Here is a 23,564-nt window from a genome sequence, read left to right as displayed (position 1 = left end):
AGATGACTGTTTTAAGTTAAATACAATAGCAACAACTACAAGAGAAAAAAAGGAATGCTGAAATGCTGACACACTAGGGTGAAGGGATGCCATCCAGAGGGACCTGGACAAGCTGTGAGAGGTGGGCTCATGCCAACCTCATTAAACTCAACAAGGCCAAGTGCGAACTCCAGCATCTGGGTTGGGGCAATCCTAAGCACAGATACATGTTGGGCACAGAATGGCTTAACAGCAGCCCTGAGGAGAAGGATTTTGGAGTGTTGACTGATGGAAGACACAACATGAGCCAGCAATGTGCGCTTGCAGCCCAGAAGGCCAACTGCATCCTGGGTTGCATCAGAAGTGTGATTAGCAGGAGTGAAGTGATTCTGACACTCCACTCTGCTTTTGTGAAACACCATCTGGAATACAGTGCCCAGTTCCGGAGCCTCCAAAACAAGGACATGGAGTTGTTGGAGCAGATCCAGATGAGGGCCACAACATTGATCAGAGGGCTAGAGCACATGCCCTATGAGGACAGGCTGAGAGAGCTGGGGCTCTTCGGACTGGAAAAGGCTCTGAGGAGACCTTTTAGCAGGCTTCCAGTACTTAAAGGGGGCCTATGGGAAAGATGGGGAGGGATTTTTTATAAGGCCAGTAAGAGATTAAATGGAAGAGAATAGATTTAGATTAGATATCAAGAAGTTTCTTAACTGTGCAGGTTCTGAGATACTAGAACAAGTTGCCCAGTGAGGTTGTGGATGCTCCCACCCTGGAAGCATTGAAGGCCAGGCTGGATGGGGGAGCAACCTGGTGTAGTGGGGGTGTCCCTGCCTATAACAGAGGGTAGGAGCTAGAAGATCTCAAAGGTCTCTTCCAACCCAAACAATTCTATGATTCTATGAAATACACATGTACTTACTCCATTAGTAAGCTATTGATGTAATCGTTTCCATCCATATGGCCAAACTGAAAATCCCTGTAAGAAATGCAATGAAAAACATTATAAAAAAAAACAAACAAAAAGTAGTAATGTCTCAGCATTAAAATAAGTTTGTCCTAAATATTTTTCTTGTAAATGAAGTACACAATCAACATTATAATGCAAAAAAAAAAAAAAAAAGCAATGCTGCAGCACAATCAGCTATGCAAAATTAGTTAATGAAACTCAACTAATGTCAGTGTATGGTTCAAAAAAAAAAAAAAAAACACTATACCATTTCTCAGGTAGAAAAAAGAAAAGTAACTGCTGCCTTCGAAAGGTTAATGCAGAAGTTCATTGAAGCTATTGTAGAAAAGTGCACACCTGTGAAAGTGATCCCGATAATCTCTTGCAACTTCCTGAATAATAGATTTCAGTCTGGAGACAAAAAAAAAACAACAAAAAACATCTGTTAATCCAAGATATACTTTGTCAAAATTCAAGCATTTAGATTTCTCCAATAAGTAGCAAATAGCATCGCATAAGCAATAATATTTGCCTGCTCAATCAACAAAAAAACACTCATCTTCCTTGATTTTAAAGGTTGAAAGGCTAGCTAGCATACAGTCTCAATACGAGAAAAAGAGTGTCAGACTGCTTTGCGTCATCTATTATCATCTGAACGTATGACACGGTGACCTTGAAGAAAATTCAAAGATGATTTATCAAAACAGTAAACACACTACTTGGACAATATTTTCTCAGCTTACATACACAATCACATATCTAACAGAGAAAAGTCTTGTTCTTCCAGTCTCCAGCAAATTCTGACTCACATTAAGAAAGGGTATTTTCAACTACTAAGTTCTGCACGCAATTTATAGCTATGCATCACTAAGTTCATTTTAATGCAGCTGAAGAGCAGCTTTTTGTTTAAAACTAATAAATTTATCTCAAAACCATCTGAACTTAAGTACTCTTTTCCATATTAGAAAAGTGAGGGTATTTGAGTTCACAATATTTTAAGGTGACACAATAGCTTAAAGAACTATGCAATCACTGTTCACGGGATCTCATTGAAAGTCTCCCTTTAAAACTATATGGACTTAAACAGGGCTATAAACAAAGTAATAATGATGTCACAATCTAGAGAACATAATATTAAAGGTAAAACTTTTCATTTAGTCTAGAATTTCTGAATTTTTAAGGAATTTCCAGAACGCGTCAAGATTTTATAAGTCAATGAATTATTTTTCCACCATACCACCACATTTCTCCATTCATCAGTACTCAACTCTGTACCTGGTATGTTCCACTGAAGAGTTTTTGTCATCAATCACTGCAATAGCCACAAGTTTTCCTAAAAAAAGGAATACAGTACTAGAAGCCATTTAAAAAGAAATTGCATTTTCAGATAGAATATGTGCCAATATCTGGAAATTTTTGTAACAGCACTTCAGTAAATGCCTTTTTAAAATATAACATTACTTCCACAAACATGTGGGAACCCAAGCATTCTGTATTTTCAGAACCTTGAAGAAACCAATGCAGCATCGAGTATAAACTTGTTTTTAAATGGGAGGTAGATTATAACTTACCCTGACCTGGAAAAAAAAAAAAAAAAACCAACACAGAATATCCATGGCTTCCTAAGCATATACATACTCAAAGAGCAAGTAACTGAAGTTACTTGGATGCAAAGTTTTCATTTGTCTTCCAAGAAATTTCACCAAACACAGAAGTATTCAGGGACAGGTCCATTTCCATAGACGTTCATCTCCCTACCTCACCATATCTCCTCTAAAGATACTTGAATTAGCTACTATCTGAGAAACTTATATAACATTCTTACCTGAATAAGTCCATCCATATCTGACATTTCAAAATCTGTTTATAAAATTCTGATGGTTTTTCAAGAATTTATGATTTATAAAAAACCTAAATTATTATTAAATTGAAAGCCTTGCTTAGTTTTTGTGAATACTACAAAATTAGACATACTTTTTTTTTTATGCTGTTATTAAGGGTCTAGCACAGGCTTTGGATGAAGCCTCTAGTACATATAAAATGTCTCCTGTTTTTGAAGTTAATCGGACATCATCAACTCAACTTTCAGATTAAGTAGGGTTTCATTTGTTTTGTTTCATAAAAAGTATCCTTTCTTACTCTTCTTTGCTTTTTCTTAATGTTTAAGTTTAATTTTAGAGACAACTGTTCAAACATAGCAACATCTCACCTGTATCTCCAAGTTCATACAACGTAAAACCATCTACAGTAAGATAACCTTGAAATCTTTCTCGATTTATCCAGGATGACAGATCGCCATCTTCATATTCTAAAAAATACAAAAAACACTGAAAGTTAAATACATATTGTGTGAAAAATACCATTTTTTTTTCCCCCATTTTCTGGGGGCAATGTGAGAAAACAGAATTATTAATATGTCAAGCAGTACCTCGCTCTCATTTTTGAAACATTAGTATATATTTTGAACAGTAAAAGTCATCTATCAGAAATGAAAATTCTTGTTCACTGTATCTGGATTTCCCCAAAGCTTATGTTAATGGGTGACACCTCTTCAGCAAGTTTTCTTCTACTTTCTGATTTGAACAGTGAGTGAAGGAGAATATTTAAGTGCTTTGGTTCAGGCAAAACAATACTACTGGAAGCTGCATCTCAGTGATTAACATGAAGTAAACTTTCTTAACTTCAACATCAGTACTGATAAAGACAATTCCTCCAATGATGTATTTTATGCTGTAAGGAATCAAACTTTTCCCTATGCTGCCATGAAAGAGCTGTTATTTATCACAAAATTATTGGTGCATTTCCCACTGTTCCATCTTGTCTTGAAATAAGCAGCCCCACTGGCTCTAGTTTCTCCACATTTGCTTTCAGTCTTCTTTTAAAGTAATGTACACTTTTACTTACCATCATACACAAAGTAAGTTCCATCTTTGAATACAACAACAGCAGGTAGTTCAGGCAAGGTCAGATACTGAAAGAAAGGTATTCTTTGGTTAATCCATTAAAAAAAAAAAAACCTTCCAACTTTTTAATAAACATCTTTGAAGTGTGAAAAAATACTCCGCGGGGAAAATATTCAAGTACATTTAGACACATTCTGCCTACATTGTTAAGAATAAGCATTCCATCTTCTGCAATATTAACAAGTAAGAAAACATAAACCTATTCTCAACAGGTAGGCCTCATAAAATATAAACCAAACAGCATTTTTACACGTATCTAAAGTACTATCAGAAAGTTCTACTAAAATTTGACATGCACTTTAAATAGGTCATAACTTGAGAATATCATCAAGCTTGCACTATTGTTTTCAATTTGTGCTGTTGTCAGCGTACCTGCCATACAGAAACTTTTACTGAATGTACAGTCAATAATACAGAACACTTGAAGAGTATTATATTGATAATATGCCCCACTAAATCAGGGCCATTTTCTGTGTTCAAGCTGATGGAAATACAGATATTCCAGAAGACAAGCCTGCAAATGCCCCTCACGTAAGCATACAGAACAATGAACGCATACATCACCACCCTGAACATGCTATTAAGATTCATTTGGTCAGCAATATACTCAAGAATACACAAAGTATAAAAATCTTGTAAAGATAAAGTTAACAGTCACAGTAAGTCAACTCAATAAAATGAAACAAAAAGCACTGCATGTACTCCTTTCTGTTAGCTATCATTAGTTAAAATTTTAGAATTTAGAATTATAGAATAGAACCTGCGATTAATAAAAGACTATCATATTTTTAGTCCTGATGATGATGTTGAATCATTTCTCTCATTTATTTATGGTTTGGGGAAACATAAGAACAGTATAATGAGTACTTCTCCAAATAACATGCCTACTGTAATCATTGTGTTATCTCAGAAAGAAATGCAAAATCAGTAGGTTTCTAATGTAAGAGCTCATACACATGATCAAGAAGATTAATTCTAGATAATGCTTTATTCTTTTATTCACCACAAGCATAGTTCAGCATTTTTAAAGCTCAAATCAGCCTATGTCCACCTCATGGCTTACAACATAACTAATCTTGTTTCAAGCTTTAGGTGTAAAACCACATCAAAGCTGAACAGTTAATATCACATCTCATGGTGAAAAGCCTCATTACAAGTAGCAACCAGTTACTTTGTAACATTTTTGCTACTCTGGAAAGAAACAGTGTACAGTCACTACTTCAGTTACAATGATGCAACATCTGTAGCAAATTACACTGGATAGAAAGAACAGTTCATTGCTTACATCACAGAAAGAGTTCCAACCTTTGGCATTCTTGGTCAGTAGCAGCTAAACTGTAAACTGTTCCTTGCTAGAGCGGGAACATCTAGATCAGGTCACACAGGAACGTATCCAGGAAGATTTTGAATGTCTCTAAAAAAGGAGACCCTACAACCTCTTTGGGCAGCCACGTTCCAGTGTCCTGTCACCCTCGCTGTAAAGTTTTTTCTCATATTTACGTGCAACCTCCTGTGTCCAGTTTGCACCCATTGCCCCTTGCACTATCATTGGATGTAACTAAGAAGAGCCTGGCTCCATTCTCATGACATTCACACCTTACATATTTATAAACATTAATGAGGTCACTCCTCAGTATCCTCCAAACTAAAGAGACCCAGATCCTTCTGCCTTCCCTTGTAAGAGAGATGTCACTTCAACAGTTAAGCAACAATAGTTAGAAACTTTTCACCTTTTTGATTAAATGCAAATGACTTCCTTTCTATTATATAACATCTCTCTCACATTCAAGAGTACAGCAGGATTCTGCAGCCAGCAGACTAGGCTGGTTGATACACGGACATACAATCAGCTGTATCACACAAGCTGGAAAGAACTTATTTTTTCACTAAAGCTCCTGATACTATGGTATCCGTGCTATAAGACAGATGAACCAATTGGCTGGTGAAAAGTTTATCAGGAGCAACAAGAGCTTTGTAATGGATAAAAATGGAAACATGCATATTCTTGAGCTGGTTATGCAGAATTCAATGTGGGCTGAACATGTCTTTAAAATTTATCAACATGATTTAATCAGTTTATTAGTATTACTGAGTAAGTCATTTTGTTAACACAAAGCATGTAGACTCAAAAACTTCACAGTGAAATTGTTTGAAACCTACCAAAGACAGACGTATTGCAGGAAGCCATCTCTATGCCACCAAAACAACCAAAAGAACATTTTTACGGACATCGGAACTGAACAGCTTACCTCAGGGAGCACATCTTCTGAGGCAGAAAAAAAGTATGTATAAACAATTAGTTCTGAAGCAACTTCAATGTATTTTTCCTGGAAAAATAAAAAAAAAATTTCTTTGAATGGTTCAGCCTCTAGGATGCTTTAAAGTTTTGCAACATACCTTATCTTCAAAAGATTCATCAGGAAATAGGGTTAGGACACAAGATTATAAAAACCACTTCTTGTCTTTGAACTTTCTAGAAGTTATTTTACAGTATGTCTGTGGAGAGTCAAAAGAAACAACTTTTTAAATAAATTTAATCTAGTTTCAAACCTTTAAAGGAGATTCCCCACCAACATATATAAAAAATACACGATGCCTCTTTCGCACATGCTCAAACATATGCTGGCTAGGAAGTGGCCTGATAAGAGGTCTGGAAAAAAAGAAAGAAGATAAAAACCTTAGTTTCTGCAATCTGCCAAATCACAAGTAGAAATCCCCAAAGAAAATGCCATACAGGTAGTTTGGTTTCCCAAATTCCTCAACCCAAATTTATCCAGTTTTTCAATTTCTATCAGAAAAAGAAAATAAAAATCCTGTCTCTCAAAATAAACTATGCTCCCTAAATAATGAACTTACATTTTAGACTAGCATCTTAGAACAAAATGTTGCTACAATGTTAATATTCAAGCCACTTACCAGCTGTACACTCATTTGAGAGAAGATAGATGGTGTGGTTTTAAAAATATTCTTTAAAAATTTTAGTAAGCTATTAGATCAATGACACTCTTACACTACAGAATTATCAACAACTTCATATAATAAGTATTATATGTCTATATCACTTAATTGTATCTAAGGATGAAAGCAAGAAGTGCCATTTCTTTTCTACTCAAAGATTTGGAGGCCATGGGCCACCAGAAGAAAAGAAATTATGAACATCAAAAAACATTGTGAACAATTCTGTAGAAATAATTTCCTCATGTTGCTAACTGCCACAGCTTGCTGATGCACAAGCATATATTTTACAGATTAAGGAAACTTAGAGTATTAAACAGATTCTGTTTTCATAACAATGTCCATATATTAATCCACATTTATGTCAATATTTTTGTCTATAGCTCCTATGAATTGTTTGTCCACAGTTTCCACAGTTTTGAAAAGCCCTACATCTTGCATGATAAAGAATTATAAGTGCGACTAGTCGGTTCCTATTTGTCTTCTCCATGTCACTCACGACCAAGCTCACAGGCAACCACATGCACATTGTGTGTAATTTTTAAAGTCAAGGTATTTTTATTATCATTTTTTAATCAGTTGCATTTTTGGCCCAGTGCAAAATATTTTGGAAATATTAAGTCAGAAGCAGTCTCAAAGAATTCTGTACTTACCCTGCTACTCTATTAGCAAATTCAATTATATCATCTTTGGTCCTGGGTCCTCTATAATTGTATGCCAAGTCACCTTTTAAGCTGGAAAAATGGGAAAGGAAGAAAAAACAACAAGGAGGAAAGAATTAGCTGACATTAAGAAGCCACAGATTCTGAAGAACAAAATCAAAATCAAATAAGTTTTATCCACATGTGAAGAATTACTCAAACTTTTACTAGTCACTTGTTAGCAAATAATAATCAAAATTATTTTTAAAATATTCATCAACAAGCAATTAGCAAAAATAGAAAAAAATCAGTAATGCAATACAGTGTAGTTATGGAGTAAAAACCTATTTATACAATATCTAATAATAACATCTAAAAACAATTATTTTGTTATGTTTTTTCTCTAGTGTGTAGCAATCATAAATACAGAAGTTGCTAGGAATATTTGCTAATAAATTCAAAACAGCTAAAACAAATCCATTTTTTCAAATTTTTCTTCTTTTTAGTAATTGGGAAGTACCAAATGATTTGCAAAACTTTTTAAATGTATGCACCAAAGATTCCACAAAGTGCTTGTCAATTTCTTGTACCTTCCCGGCACACGTGTATTTAATTAAAGTTTACTACATTGTAACAGGCTTCCTTTGAATCCAAGTAAGTTTAGGAAGCCCGTGTGAAGAAAGTAATCTTAAAACAACTTTCTATGCCTCTATATGCCAATAAATTTATTATCCCTAACAATTAATATGCTCAATATTTGAGTCATTTTTGAGAAACGTAAATTAAAAATTTTATATATATATAGTGAATCTTACCCTTGAACAACCATATGCTGTGAACAACTCCTATATAATCACTGAAAAGTGATCAACATTACTATTTAATATGACCTTGTATTGGACTATGCACTATATACCTTAAGAGTATGTATGATACCATTACAGCTTGGATTTTTTTTTTTCTTTCTTTAAATGTTAACCTCCATTAATTTTTCAGTTAGCGATGCAAGAACAAAAGCTACTTGTGCATCCTTTGTCAAACAACTGCTCTCACACTTTAACCTATACAGTAACCCAATAACCACCACAGTCGCTTACATAAGATTTTCAGGAAAATCACTAGAGAGAAAAGAAGGGCAATTGAAAATAAGAAAGCAAAATTAATAGCTTAGAGAAGTCAGTGGAAAGACTTAGGTATGCAGTTACTGCCTGGATCATTCTCAAGACTTCAGATCAGTTGGTACATGAAATTCCTTTCTGTATTTCATATAAATGCATACACACACTTAGCATATATAAGACAGCAGCGAAATGAATTCCAAAATTACTACACTATTTTTTTTTTTAAACAGTTAAGATAACGTTTTCTGTTTGCTTTGTTGTTTTTTAAGATGGAAAACTACCTTTTGCACTTATCAAATGAATGTTGGGAAAGGTCAAGTTCAAAATAATTCAGTGAGAAACATCAACTTACAGCTTAATTGTTGGATAGCCTCGCACTCCGAATTCAGATGCAATACCTGAAATATATGCATTAATGCCAAACTGAACCAAGTCTTGTTCACTCGCCCACCTTAAGGTTTAAGTAGTTTCCTATTCAAGGCATATAAATAAATGCAGAGGCTCCTAATTTAGATGCTAGAAGTAAACTGCCATCTCTAAACATAAACGTTCAGTCAATTTTCTCTACAAGGTATTATGCATTTAATGTGAATCATACATAGAACCAGCCGGAAATATTTGAGGTAAGAATTAAGCATCATGGATGCAGGGTCTGTAAACATCCATCCATCCATCCATCCCACCCTGCCTCACATTTGCTCAAAAGGTTGTATCTTGATATTGGAACATCCTTTACTGTTGTGAATGTAGCAACTGCCACCTTAACAATATCTTCAAGATAATTCAGTGTTTTCCAGAAGTTAAAATAAATATTCCTTAAAGAAGAAAAATCTAGAATAAGTCAAAACTTTTGATAATGCCTCTGCAGCCCCTTGACAGGGTAGGGAAGAAGAGTTAAAATGCACCAAAACATTTTAATACATGAATATTCTTAAGCTACCAACCACATGCCACAGTAACACATGTAGGAGGACTGAGCACAGGGCTCTGAATAACAGTTTAGAATGTGTCACTCTAAAATTGTTTGTTGAGGTCAACACGAGTTGTACAGACCTGTCAATAAAAGTAGCAGTTCACATACTAGCATCTCACTCAGAGCAGACTGATCTAAGAAACACGTGGTCTATGCCCACTTGATTTTGATCTCTTCCTCTTATATTTCTTTTATTAAAAACTAGAATCTGTTCAGACGTGTGCTAATATGTACAATCACTAAGACTTTCACTAGACAGCTTATTTTTCCTCGCAGAACTCTTTAGTACATTCAAGAAAACTGCAGAATAGGCAGGTTGTTTTTCTGTTTTGTTTTTAAAAACATCTCATCCATGGAGATTACTGAAATCCTCTCAAGTGATTTATTTACAGGACCAGTGTCACTTGTTGATACAAAGAACACTACACAGGCAAATAGCACCAATTATGCTAGCACTAAGAGCAATTTATTTCTGCTTTCATCGCATTCAGTGGACTTTAAGGCAAACTTGCACAAAAATTCAACTGATACACCAGGTAACAGTTCTGTTAGCATAACCACTGCATTTATTAGATGTTCTATATAGTTTCCACCAAAACATTCTGATGGCAAGCCATCAAAAATTCAGACTTCTCATGTTGCTTAATGTTCCTATTAGAAACACAAAACTAGTTACACACAATCTCCATACTCTTTTCTGCAACATATATGTGCTCCACTGTTATACTGAGTATGAAAAAACTCAACTGTCACCAAAGAAACTCTGTTTAAAATTCTGTGCAAATATAACAGTCCTGAATACTTGGTTTTAAATGCACACAGGCATCACATGGACCCTACCATTCCCTATGCCTTCCCTTACAGATTTAAGTGAAGTGACAAGAGACAAGCACACTAAAACTAAGAAAATAGTATTAAACAGGTAAAAAGTCTCTCATGTCTGCCAAAACCACTTCTCTGAACACCTCAAATTTTGTGTGTTTCTATTCCTGAAAACACTCTAGGGTCTGTACATATGAAAAGTATCTTCAAAAATAAAAGCATTAATATAGCTCAAACTGGTTCTTCAAGAACACATTTAGAGAAATGGGGAGAAATTGGCTCAGCATTAACATAATGACTTCAGTGATTTCAGTTGGTTTTTGGTTTAACGTTTCGAGGAGTAATTACCTAAAAAGAATAACAGCAAGAACACAAACATTTGTCCAACAGTAATACAGGGAACATAAAATGTGGTTAAATTGGATGTTGTCAAGAGAAGCACTACTCCAAAACACTTGTATAAAGATATTCTAAGAAGTATATCAAAAGGGATGTATGTTAAAAGCTTTCACCTTTCATTTGCTAAGAAATCTCCACACAACCAGCAGTAAGTACAATAAAAAAGTACATACAGCATGTTGTCACTTTCAGAAACAAAAATCAGGAGATGGTTTCCCAGCAACTGTTTTTACATGAATTTCTTACAGAACAATAGAATGACTAATGAAAACAAAGTAAGAACAGCTTCTGTTTTGAAGCCGTTAGGAAATTACCTCCGTTCAAACCTTACTTACTAGAGAAGGAAGTTGCATCCATCTTCCCGACTCTTACTGGAGAGCCCATGTTTTTCATTTCTATACCCACTTCATTCCACACAGGCTCTAATTTCTTGCAGTGGCCACACCATGGTGCATAAAACTGAGAAGATACAAATACATTGAATTCAAGTCAGATACATAGATACATTAGTAAGGTTTATTTCACAACTTTGTTCTTCTTCAAGTTGTATGAAAATAAACCTGACAGTTACTTACAGAGGTGGAGTGAGTAACTGAGCTTTTAAGATTTGGTACTAATTTAATACGAAAGCAGGAGTTATAAAAGAATGTACTCAGTTGTAGCACAATTATACCTTTTTTCCCCCCAACAGACTGTGTAGCAACACATTAAAAACTTCTCAAAGTACTTTCATTTGTTTGGTTGTTTTTTGTTTTTTGGTGTTTTTTTTTTTTAAAAGTGAAAACTTTTAATCAATCTATCCAGGAATACACATTTAATTTGCAAAAATATATATATTATTCTTTGAAAAGGAGATTGTATATATATGTACATATACACACATGCACACATACTTCTAAAGCTATTCTCTGCATCTCAGATTTTCAAGAAATGACTTTTATACAAACACGGTCTAAAATCAATTCCATTTTTGTCAAGGTCAGAAACATGAAACTATTTTATCTTCCTGCCTATCTTGCTATAATGCCTCACTAAAATTAACAGAGAAGATTCCAATGTTTTAGAAACATGATCATGTTGCAAGCTGACAGTAATGTGCAGGAAGACAAAAACCAACTTGAAATGGTTTTCCCTACTGAAAAGTATCATATTCCTTTCCAAATACATTGGAAAGAATGGACCATTTCATGTATTCGATGCTAAATGTATAGCAAAAATTAGTTGATAGAATTGTAAAAAAATCCTGCGTGCAAGTTATAACCTCTTCATTGCAAGTGTTAGATAATCTGCTTTCCATTTTTAAGGGCTGTAAAATGTAGGTTGAACACTGTCTGTATTCAGTAGTCAGTTTAAATTGTGGTTCATCCTGAACAATGGAGGACAACTGCTTATCCACCTTATCAAACGAACTAGTCATGTAACTTCTCTGCACCACATACAAATGTTTTTCCAAACGATGAAGCAGCCCCACTACACACCCTAACAGTGTACATTTTGTGTTTTGAGTTCCACTAGCTTGGTGTGAAATAATGGACAACTCTTCCAATTTTTCCTTCTATACTCACATCTACAAGCCAAATATCGTCTTTACGGTTTTCTTTAAACCTAGGAGGGAAAAAAAATAAAATTAATATATCTGTAAGAATCTATAATTAGATTTAAAAACTACAGATACTAGATTGCTGTTTAGCTTCTTTTTTGGAGGAAAGAAGGGAAGGTGGAGGAGCAAAGTTATTTTTCATTAAATAATCCCAGCTCACAATACTACATGCACATTCTTTATCAATTATACTTCTATAATCATTTGCCAAAGCCAAAACAACCAACAATAAACAGCAAAACCACACAGAACACAGAAAGCATACCAATATTCCACAAATCTATTTGATTGTGATATGTAATCCAAGGGACTAAAGTATTCTGGTATTACACTAAACACTGCATATTGGTAACTGCTCAGAATACATAGTAGCCATCTTCCTACAGCACTGGTTTACACTGTTAATCCTAGCTTTACTGAACGTACACTGACTAAATTAACCTTATGTTAACATGCAAGGCAATTTTTGTTCAACTTCCTTCAAAGTTTTACTTCTCTCCTTCATCTGCTCCACTACAGGGGGATCTGTTCAGCTTTTTACACAAGTTACACAAAACAAAAACTTATTGGAAGACAGCTAATTTGAAAATAAAATATTAGAAGTCATGGTACTACTAAATACTTTTAAAGTTAGAGCAATGACATCCCTATGAACTGATTACCTTTAACTGTAAACTTGTCATGAAAAGCATAAAAATACAGAAATAAGATAGAACACACTGTTTAGACATATATTGGTATCTCTTGAAAAGTTGTTTATATATTTTAACACACAGTTGTCACTACAACAAAACCATGGAAATCATCTTATTACTTAACTGTTCTTATGTTGAAAATTAAATAAACTACAACCTTCACTCAAGGCTGCTTCTTTTAATAAAGATTCGAGCTTTCATAAAAGTGACTACATTTGGGAGAAATCAGAGCTGAATGTTTTAAACTTTTAAACTGCAGAATTTCAGTGGTTAATTGAACCCTCAGAAAAGATATGGTTAGCGACTAACATAACCAGTAACTTCAGGAGAGCAGTTTTTAAGTCACAATTGCTTGAATATACCACCTCACAAAAAACATGCAGAGCAAAAGAACTACGGGGAGCCTAGCATCTCATGAGAACTCTAATGAAGCTCTAGCTAAATTCCCACTACAAATAATTAGTCATGACGCAAGAAATAGAAAGCAGCTACTGAATCATCAGATACTGGGCTGCCTTTGTATGAGGGCTGCACCAAAAGTAATGCCTCCTATTTTATTACATTGGTCTACAACATCAGAGGCAAGTGTTGCTGATACAACAGCAAAGAAGGCTGAACCTTCTCATCAATGTTCCATTACAATTTGTTGCTGTGTAACAGACCGCAGCAGAGAGGCAGTCTGACAGAACAGTGACTGATGCGGAAGCACCTATGAAACAAAGATGTGGAACTGAATTCCTCCACGTGGAAAAAATGGCACTCTTTGATATTCATTAACGCTTGCTGAACGTTAACGGAGACCAAACTGGGGATTTGAGCATGGTGAGGTGCTGAGTGGTGCATTTCAGCAGTGGTGACAACACAGTTAAAGACAAGCTATATTTTGGATGGCCACGCACAGTGTACAATAAATAGATGTACAGAGGCTAGGCTAAGTAGGATTATCATGATGAACAGATAATAAATGGAAAATGCTCACCAGCGTTGCAGGCTCGCAATAAACTCCATGAGGAAGGATCTCCAGAAAGAGATCCTTCCTCAGTGGCAGTCAGCACTTAAATGGGATCTAGGAGAGGTGGAGCCAGGCTCCACCCCTTCCGGTAGCACAGGGGGAATTGTCTTCACCTGTGCTCCCACAGCTGACTCATTGTTTTGCCTCAGGTGGTCAATCAGAGGTTCAGGATACATCAACAGTTCCCACACAGCTACCCTGAAATGAAGAACATCTCTATCAATTCATCTATACAAATCAACTAACAGTTGTGACTATGTTGAAAAACAGTGTTTTGTAACTGAGAATTTGCTCCATCAAACAGTGTTAGCTGTTTGCTTTTTGTATCTGTTGTAGTTTCTGTGGAAATAAATAGTAGGAATTATTTTTGGAGCAACACATATTTAGAATATCAGCTTTGTTTTGTAAAACAAAAATTTATAATGAGTTTTTCTACACCCTGTCACATATGACTCCATTCCAAGGAATGATACTTTAACAGGAGATTACACATAACATTAAAACACTTAGGAAGGTGAGCTGAAATCTTACGTGATGGCATACAGCAAGAAAAAGAATGACAGAAAGGAAATATCTGAAGACTCTGTATTCCAACTGAATTTTATGATTTTGACAGCACATTCAATAGGCCTAATATATTGTAAGAGAAACTTTATTACTGTTAAAACTGTGGCATAAATTGTACAACTCATTTAAAGGCATCTATTTAGTTAAAATATCAAGTCTAACCTTAACATTAGCTAAACAAGTTTGAGTTCAGACAATTTTTTGTTAATGATTAAACTATTAGACTTTATTAAAGAAGCTAACCACACAGCTGGAGAAAAATGGAGGTATCTGTACAAACAGGTATTTCAGCATTTTCTCGAAGGTGCTGTTTCTAGTTCCTGTAAGCACATTTCCAAAAGTAAAATGCCAGCACTTTTTGTTAACTGCCCTGCCCTCTTATGTCAGTAGACACAGGCACAGTCACACTGGTGGAAAGATGATATAGGAATCCCATCTCCTTGACTAAAATGACTTGTCTCAAAAACATATAACCTCTCAACACTTTACACTCTGCTATCAAGTACTACCTCAACTACCACTTAACAGACATACCCACTGAATTATTGACTGTAAAAAGAAAACAGCATGAAATCAAACTAAAGATGAAGGACTCAATTCCAAAGGACTTAAAGCAGAAGCTTTAAGCTTTTTAAGCTTCCACTTAAAGTGGAAGCTGCTGCTTTTACTCCTCCTTCTCCCTTCTCAATCTCCTTATACCATTTCCGGTCCTGGGCTGAGCTCCTACAGCATCCTTACAGATAGAAAAAATACTTAATTTTGAGTAAGGTTACAGACCTGTTTCATTATCACATTGGAACAACTCTACAAATGCTGTAAGATGAGCAACAGATCTGAGGTAGGCACTAATTAAGGACAGAGGAAACTGACAGGAACCATCACTCTTAGTTTGCATGCATTCAATGGCCCAGTTAGGTGATGCTGAGTAACTCATATCTCTGTTAGTTATTCCCTGCTACTTGCTTTCTTCTGTCCTAAAAGCCTGGGAAAGGGACTTGCACCTTGTGCTAACAGGCATTGTTTGCAACTGCAAAAATAAAATAAAAATCAGCAATAAGCAAAACAAGTTTTCATTATAAGCAAGAACTCCATTTATGTATCTGTAAAGTGGGAAACTAGAAGCTTTCATCAGTCACTGCTCCCAACCTTTTTTCTTATTATTTTTCTCACTGTTTGCCAAGCAGCTAAAAAGAAAAGATTGTCCTGAACAAGTCACAACTTAATTCCCATGTCCAACTGCAAATACAGGAACTTGTAGTTACATAGCTGAAAAAGCAAAGCATTCTATAACTGGATTTTCAGTTATCAGCTATTCCACAAAAGTTACATGACTACAGAACTATTCCTCACTCCAAACAACAATTATATTTAAACTTACACCTGCAGAAACATGATATGGAAACATGATGTGGATGCATAGAAGCACAATATTTTATTCCTGCAAACTCTTTATTTTCAGCCTCTGAAAATATGAGGCAAAAAAGCTTTGAAAATCAACTCCAAGCAGTTACCGTGCTTCAGCTGTTCTTTAACAACACTTTAAACACAATGCAAAGATGCTGAGGTATCTCTCTGATACCCTTTCAATACATTCCTATTTCCTACCCCATTACTTCACTACACTCATTTGATCCCACAATTAACTGCTCCAGATGAATTAGCAGTATGTAAAAAAAAAAAAGTAGCTTTCTGATTGCTCAACTACATGAAGGAAACCATCATGCACTGAACCCTAATAAACACACAATCTGTGACTAACTTAAACTGATCATGAAACAGCCATCTAATACATTCTCTTCCTCCTAGTCTTCTCAAGAAAAATTTTCTATACTTTCTATTTCAATTCTAATAATTGTGCTGCCTTATAGTAGTTCAGATCAACTTGTGGATCTAACAAAAAAAAGTTACATCTACTTGCAGAAAGTCAGTTTTTAGAGACAACTACAAGCAGAATCATTAAGGTTGAAAAAGATCTGTAAGATTGACTAGTCCAACTATCAGCCCACTGATACCATGCCCACTAACCATGTCCCTCAGTGCCACATCCACATGTTTCTTGAACACCTCCAGGGACAGTCACTCCACTGCCTCTGAGTACACTGCCACAGAGCTACCACAGTAAGGCAAGTAAAGGTAGTACGTAGCTAAGATTAGGGCAGGACTATGCATTTCAACACCACCACGGAACTAAGGCTAAACTTGCTGTAAAAGCATATCTTTGCCCAGGAGCATAAGCAGCACTCCACAAACCAGTCATGAACCAGTCCAGCAAGTCTGCCTTATTCCTCTTCCTTTTCTGGCCATGCATCAATGCACTTTCTCTCCCAACTTCTTGTTGCAGTTATGCAGCAGAGGAAAGTGTAGAATTTAGTTGAACACAACCAGCTTTAACTCAGGGTGGCTATCAGCCCACCAATGTCTTTATTCCACCAAAAAAGAGAAAGAAGAATAAAATCAGAGAACACTTTTGAAAACAGCGCTTGTGAAAACAGCTCAAAACAAAACCACAGAAATAAAACACTCCCCAGCTTAGTTGATAGCGCCTGATAAATACAAGCCCCAGAATTTCTACCATTCCTTCTCAGAGGAGGTTACTTTTCCTGAGTAACATTCTGGACAGCCTTACACTGCACAGAGCTGCTGGCCCGGGAACAACCACCACCATCCCTCCATCCATCCCTCCATCCCCCCCTCCTCCCCCCCCGGGCCCCCCCTGGTTGTGACAGTAAAAACAGTGTGATTTTTAATTAACATTGCAAGTCACACACAGTACTTACGATTCATCCAGATCTTCCACAAAAGCCGCCTCTGATGCCAGCGCCAGCGCAACCACTGCTGGGTGAGGAGAACCGTCAGTGACTCCCGTCCGGACTGGGGGTGCTCGCTCGGAGTCCTTCGCGCGACCCGGGTTCCTCTCCCAGCCCTCACTTCCCCTCACCCATACCGCGGCTCCCCGTGCCCGCACCACCCCTCGCCGCCTCTTCATGCCGCGGCACTGCCTGCCGCCCCCCAGCCCTTCTCCCGGCCCCAGGGCCCGCCGCTCTTCTCCGGTCCCCGCACCGGGCGCATCCCGCACAGCTGTTACCTGCCGCCCACAGGCACCGCCGCCACTCGCCCAGCGCTGCCATGTTGACAGGAGACCGGGCACGGCCGGAAGGGGAAACGGCACGGCGCCGTGCCGACCTTCCCTCACTGCGCATGGGCGGGCAGCACGGCGCAGTCTGCCGTGGGGGTAACGGGCGGCCCGGGGTGGCTGATTCTGCATCTGTTTCTTTCAGGGCTCTGGAGAGCTGCCCTTGGGAGGCGGAAGAAGAAGAGGGAATCATGAAATCCTGGCGTGAGGCTGGGTGCAACTTGGTGTGAGCCCGCTGCCTCGGTAGAGCGCGTTCCTACTTTTCCCGAGGAAGCCGCCGCGTTCCAGTAGCTCCTATGGGAACACAAAGGGCTAGGGCTCCTCCCGGTCTTGTAGACGTCTCCAGGTTTCTGCCTTCAGTCGCAGGTGGAAAGCTTTTGTCTATTTGTGAGGACGTTCACTGCCTAGCTGGACAGGACTCAGCAGAGCCTTCTGAACAAACCGGGCACCATGATGTCCCAGCAGCCTCCAGATACTCTGATTGAGCATCTTCCTTGAAATGTGAATTTCAACATATCTGTATCATCCAGAGGTCTTTGATGGGTAGAATTCCATACTTATTGTTACTTCAGCAACCCATCATCACGTTTATGAAAAACACAGGCTCATTCTAATATCAATTTTATCATTCTCCTCTTTTCCCATCCTCTGCTGGCTTGCTGTCAGTGCAGTGCAGATCCTGGAAAAGCAAGTAATCCAGCTAAGAAACCTCTTTGGAAAGGAAAAAAAAAAAAAGTATTTGAAAGCAAGTTTTTCATCTGGAAATGTTTTGCCTTATTTAGAAACATATTGGGGAATCTTATTACTACATCCAAACACCTGTGGGTTTATAGAGGACAGCCAGCCTCTTCTTAGTGGTTCCCAGTGCCAGCACAAGAGCCATTGGTATAAACTGGAGCACAGGAGGTTCCCTCTGAGCAGCAGGCAGCACTTCTGCACTGTGCAAGTGATGGAGCACTTGGCACAGGATGCCCAGAGGCTGTGGGGTTTCCTCCTTGGAGGTCTCCAGAAGCCACCTGGCCGTGGGCCTGGGCACCCTGCTCTCGGTGGCCCTGCTGCAACAGGGCTGGGATTGGGAGACCCAGAGGGCCCTGCCTGCCTCAGTCATGCTGGGATTCTGATATCTGTTCCTTTTCAGTTTTTCCTTTCTCCTCCATATTGGAGTTACTTCCCTAATCTATACAAGCCAATGTTTGAGGTTATGAGAAGGATGGACTGTTTCCAGTGAGAATTCAGTTCTTCTGACTTTAGTCTTCAAGTCACTTTGTCTAATCTACAAGCAAGGGATAAACATTCCAGTTGCCTCACTTCTGGGCTTCTGTGTAAGTCAGCCAGATACGTACAGAAATACATGTACTCCCTCGCTAGCCTAAAAACAAACTGGGTATTCAGTATCTCTATTTCATCTAATAGTTTCCGTGCTTAGCATATTGGACTTATCAAATGATCTGCAGAATTGTCCAGCCCTTTGGTTAGGCCAGTTTCTGGGTCACTGGTTTATTGGCAGAGAAATAGGTCAAGACCTGAGAACATATGTCACAGCTCACATTAAAATTCAAGTTATCTGACTCTGGCCTGTAATAGATTTATCTTTTTCCTACTCGATTTGTCTGAAAAATTACGCAGCATTGTGCATGTTAATAAGACTGTTCCATATTTTATTTTTGTGAAGGCAGTGGAACAAATAATGAGTTGCTAACATCCATAATGAATAATCTGAGAATTATTCACGTAATGCATAGAATCTCCATTCCACAGCATTTCACTTTTTGTATACTGGCATTAGCTAAGCACTGAGTATGCCTGACCAGATGAGAACTGACATCTGTCTTGATCCTAATCTAGCTGGTGTCTAGACTGAGACAATGAAAACATTTTATCTCACCAATCCTTTAGGGGAAAAAAAAAAAAAAAAATCCATACAGAAGAAAGTGGGACTAGCCAGATAACTTTAAGTTGGTATAATTCTATTCTTTTATTCAGACAGTTCACAGTTTCACAGAGAAAGACGCTTTGTATAGTTTGGTATAGCGTTGATGAAAACTGTTTGCACATCCTTAAATCCTATTTATCATCTTTGAAGTTTATTCTCTCTGCAAGTAACAGAATGTCATTTCTCTCACTTTTGCATCTGAGAGCTAAATTTTGTCTTAGGCGATCAGCTATGCTGTTCTAGACCTAAATTATTTTAAGATTTAAGGAGTCACTATATTTTCTTCTTTGTAACTAAGTTTATTATACCCATAGACACAACGCTGCACTATATCTACTTGTGCAATCTATAGTGCAGGTTTGTTCACTAAAATGTGTTATGCATATTAAAGGTCTTGCACTGAAGGCAAGTGACAAAGCAACATGGGAAAAGCACGCAAAACGCAAAAGAAACAGGATAATAAGTGTTTTCTAGAGAAAATTCAAGGTTTTCTTCTGTTTATTATATCTACTGTGAACATGTCATTAAAAAAAAGGAAGATAGGATTAATAAAGTACTGTTTGTATTTTACCTAACACACTGGAACTCAGTGTAAGAAAGAAAACTAGACAAGAAAAGGAATGACTTGGAAAATAAACTGAGCAGGAGGGATGAAAAAAAAATAAAAAAGCAGCAGCAGCAAAAAGCACAGAATACTGTTGGGAGATCAGCAACCCACGAAGCACTGGAAATTAAAAAGACATGTTCACATACAAGGTGTCAAAGGCTCCAGCTTTGTAGGAAGATTTAATAGTCCTCCTGGATACTTCATTTTTGAATCTGATCAGTAGGTTCAGCAGAAGCACAATAAATTTTTCTGCTTGGCCTAATAAAGGTTGCTTTATCAGGGCTTTTCAGCTGCTGTACTATGTTTAGACTGGGCAGGTTGTTCACTCTTGCTCTGGGTAACTTTGTTTATTTCTTCCATTAGAGAAATAAGTTTCACTGATACATAGTATCTTGCCATAATTACTGTATCTACAATAGTGGGTTTGTACGGCTTCAACTCTAGCCTCAGTCTGTTTCAAAAAAGTAACCAAATCACTAATATGGTTATCATTAATCCAAATTCATTTCAAAACAATGATTATTTTGTGGTGAAATAATTTATTGTATAATGTGAAGAACAGACTACTACGCATATTCCTTTTCTTGAATGCTTGTCATGAGTACATTTGTAAACTGCAACATGAAGTAGAATCTGAATTAAAATCTTGATTTTGATGGCATTAATAAACATGGTTGACACTGTCAACAAGATTTGTTTAACCTGTATTAATATTTCACTTTTCCCACATGGCTTTAGTTTTCATAGCTATTTAAACTGTTCAATAGTTTTTTGTTTAACTCTTTGTTTCTGGTAGGTTTAGGGAGAATATTTTTAACATCACATTTTCACATTCTTTTTCTTTTAGAGACCTCTCATGGTCTTTGAGTATATTTACAAAAATAACTTTTTTTTTTCTCCTGCATTTACCATTTATAGTGAAAACTTAAAAATAAAACAAAAAAAAATCACTTTGAAGTGATTTATGCATCATTAACAGTTGTTATACTTCAGCAATGCAAGTTCTTTACCTAAATATAGTTGTGCAGACTCTGTGTTCTAGTAGCGAGCTTACATTATTGTCACTCACTAGAGGAATAATTCCCAATGGCTCAGAGTAAACATCAAGCATATATTCCACACTCTCTGAATCTACACTAGATAATCTAGTTAAACTAGAATAGACTTACCTATAGGTTATATCAGTTAAAAAGCTTCATTATTCCTTAGCACCATTATTAAAAAATTACATTTTCTACCTCAAACTTTATAATTGTCAGTAGAGGACTGTATAATCAAGATGTTATAAACACAATATAACCATATAATCAATAGATATCAAGATGTTACAATCACAATATAATCAAGAGAATTAGGCAAAGTAAACAATGATCACAAAAGAGAATAAGTAGAAGAGCTTACCCTTCAGCAGAGCTCACCAGAAGACACTGAAAGAGATGATCTCCAGAAGAGATCCTTCCCCTCTGGTAGCCAGCTCTTAAATAGGTCTAGGAGGGGTGCAGCCAGGCTCCACCCCTTCCGGCAGCACAGGTGAATTGCCTTCACCTGTGCTCCTCTGGCTGACTCATGGCTCACCTCAGGTGATCAATCAGAGGTTCAGGCCGTGACTCAGCAGTTCCCATACAAGGACGTTAGTAGTTATTAAAGCAATGGTTCCTTATCAATTAACAATGTTACACTGCTTTATTCTGTCATCCTGATGACTACTTATTTTGATAGTCTCGTGAAGGTGATGATAATACTCAAAGTCAGTCTGGCAAACAAAAATACCCAGGAACAATCAAGTATCTCTCTGTTTAATTCTAGTACACAGACATAACCACAGTGCAGGGCATGAAACAGTGTTCCATTTTTCACTTAACTGTTGAATGTTCATGCTCTGATATCTGTAGGGTTTTGGAGAAGATTCAGTTGTTAAAGAATGTTGTAAATAACCATCACCTCCGCCAGCTTTGGGCACAGAAGTTCTTCCTTCCTCTCTGCTGAAACCTCACTCTATGTGTCCAAACTGCCACGGATTTCTGTTCTGAGCTGATAGATGGGGCTGCTGCTCACCCATTTGCATGTTCAGCTAGTAGCAAAACTGAATGTGTCCCAGAGACCCACACAGATGAGGAAAAATTCTGACACTGCTGTTACACACACAAGGTAATTAGTAAGATCACACAAAGATATTTAAGAAAGAAACTAATCAGAAGATGGAACAGACTGCAGAAATCAGGTGCAGGGCTTGGTCAGATGCGGGTAGTGTTTGGCCACATTTTATAAACGAGTGGTCCCATTCTACCAATGCTTTGTTCCTCCCCATCCCACTCCTCAAAAACATTCCTTTGAAAGTTTTGCATAGCCTTACAGGCTTCCCAAATATCCCAAATCCTTATGCTCCTCTTGTTTCCCACTTGTTACCAGTTAAAAGGTACAGGTTAGCCCTCTCCAAAACTGTACCTACAGTTTCTTGATGGTCCATTGTATGAGAACTGTTGAGTCACGGCCTGAACCACTGATTTGATCACCTGAGGAAAGGACCTGGGAGCACAGGTGAAGTTAATTCAGCTGTGTGACCAGAACAGGTGGAGCCTGGCTGCACCTTTCTTAGACCTCATTTAAGGGCTGACTGTCACTGCAGAAGGGTCTGTTGTTGGAGATCTCTCCCTTGTGGAGTTTTTCCCTGTGAGGCTAGATTGCCTGAAGTAAGTGAGTATTCATTCCCTGTTTGTCATTTTTGCTGTTTCGCTTTTGTATCACCTTTCTACTGCACTAATTTTTCTAGATGTAACATGTATTAATTAGCAACTGGAGTCCTCTGGTCCTTATCATTGTTCCTTATTTGTGACTGGGTTTGTGCCTCAGTTTATTATTTCTTCCTTTATTTGTTATCCCCTCTTGCATTGAAAAAGTCCTTAATCAGATGAACAAAATGAAGTAGGTACTCTCCCCTCTGCATACGATTACACCAGTCTTTCTCATCAAGTTTGTTACTGCATAGCCCGGTGGTATCATCCTGTACTCCTTTTACTCTGACAAATATTCTCCATAAATATCTAGGATAAAAGCAAACAGGCAAGGAGTTCACCTTTCCCTGCCCAAGTCTCAGCAAGAGGCTCCATGTATCCTTGCAGCCACAACCCTGCTGAGCTGTAGTTCCTTTGGGAGCTTGCTGCAGGCTAAAGCCTCTGTAGTGCTGGGGTAGTTTCTCCAATAGACACTGGGGATTA

General features: G+C 37.4%; 1 protein-coding gene across 5 annotated transcripts in view; it reads right to left on the bottom strand.

Annotated features, from left to right (window-relative positions):
• Positions 1-17,891, bottom strand: part of TMX3 (thioredoxin related transmembrane protein 3) — a 42,816-nt gene extending 24,925 nt beyond the window's left edge. For 3 of the 5 annotated variants that reach the window (XM_042869356.1, XM_042869354.1, XM_042869357.1), the window contains exons 1-13: positions 17,762-17,891; positions 17,454-17,511; positions 12,368-12,407; positions 11,138-11,261; positions 8,961-9,006; positions 7,500-7,580; positions 6,442-6,541; positions 6,141-6,218; positions 3,833-3,899; positions 3,138-3,236; positions 2,204-2,261; positions 1,286-1,339; positions 902-958 (exon numbers count right to left, since the gene is read on the bottom strand). In XM_042869356.1, the coding sequence (XP_042725290.1) occupies positions 902-958; positions 1,286-1,339; positions 2,204-2,261; positions 3,138-3,236; positions 3,833-3,899; positions 6,141-6,218; positions 6,442-6,541; positions 7,500-7,580; positions 8,961-9,006; positions 11,138-11,261; positions 12,368-12,407; positions 17,454-17,511; positions 17,762-17,876 (977 nt within the window). In that variant the 5' untranslated portion in view covers positions 17,877-17,891. Of the gene's footprint in view, positions 1-901; positions 959-1,285; positions 1,340-2,203; positions 2,262-3,137; positions 3,237-3,824; positions 3,900-6,140; positions 6,219-6,441; positions 6,542-7,499; positions 7,581-8,960; positions 9,007-11,137; positions 11,262-12,367; positions 12,408-17,453; positions 17,512-17,761 lie in introns of those variants that run through there. The other 2 variants (XM_042869355.1, XM_042869358.1) reach the window with 2 other exon arrangements.
• Between the last annotated feature and the right edge of the window lie 5,673 nt (positions 17,892-23,564).

Source organism: Lagopus leucura, unplaced genomic scaffold (assembly GCF_019238085.1).
Source record: "Lagopus leucura isolate 7727_CA_CO unplaced genomic scaffold, USGS_WTPT01 Super-Scaffold_100002, whole genome shotgun sequence".
NCBI lineage: Eukaryota > Metazoa > Chordata > Aves > Galliformes > Phasianidae > Lagopus > Lagopus leucura.
This window is presented reverse-complemented; position numbering and strand designations above follow the sequence as displayed.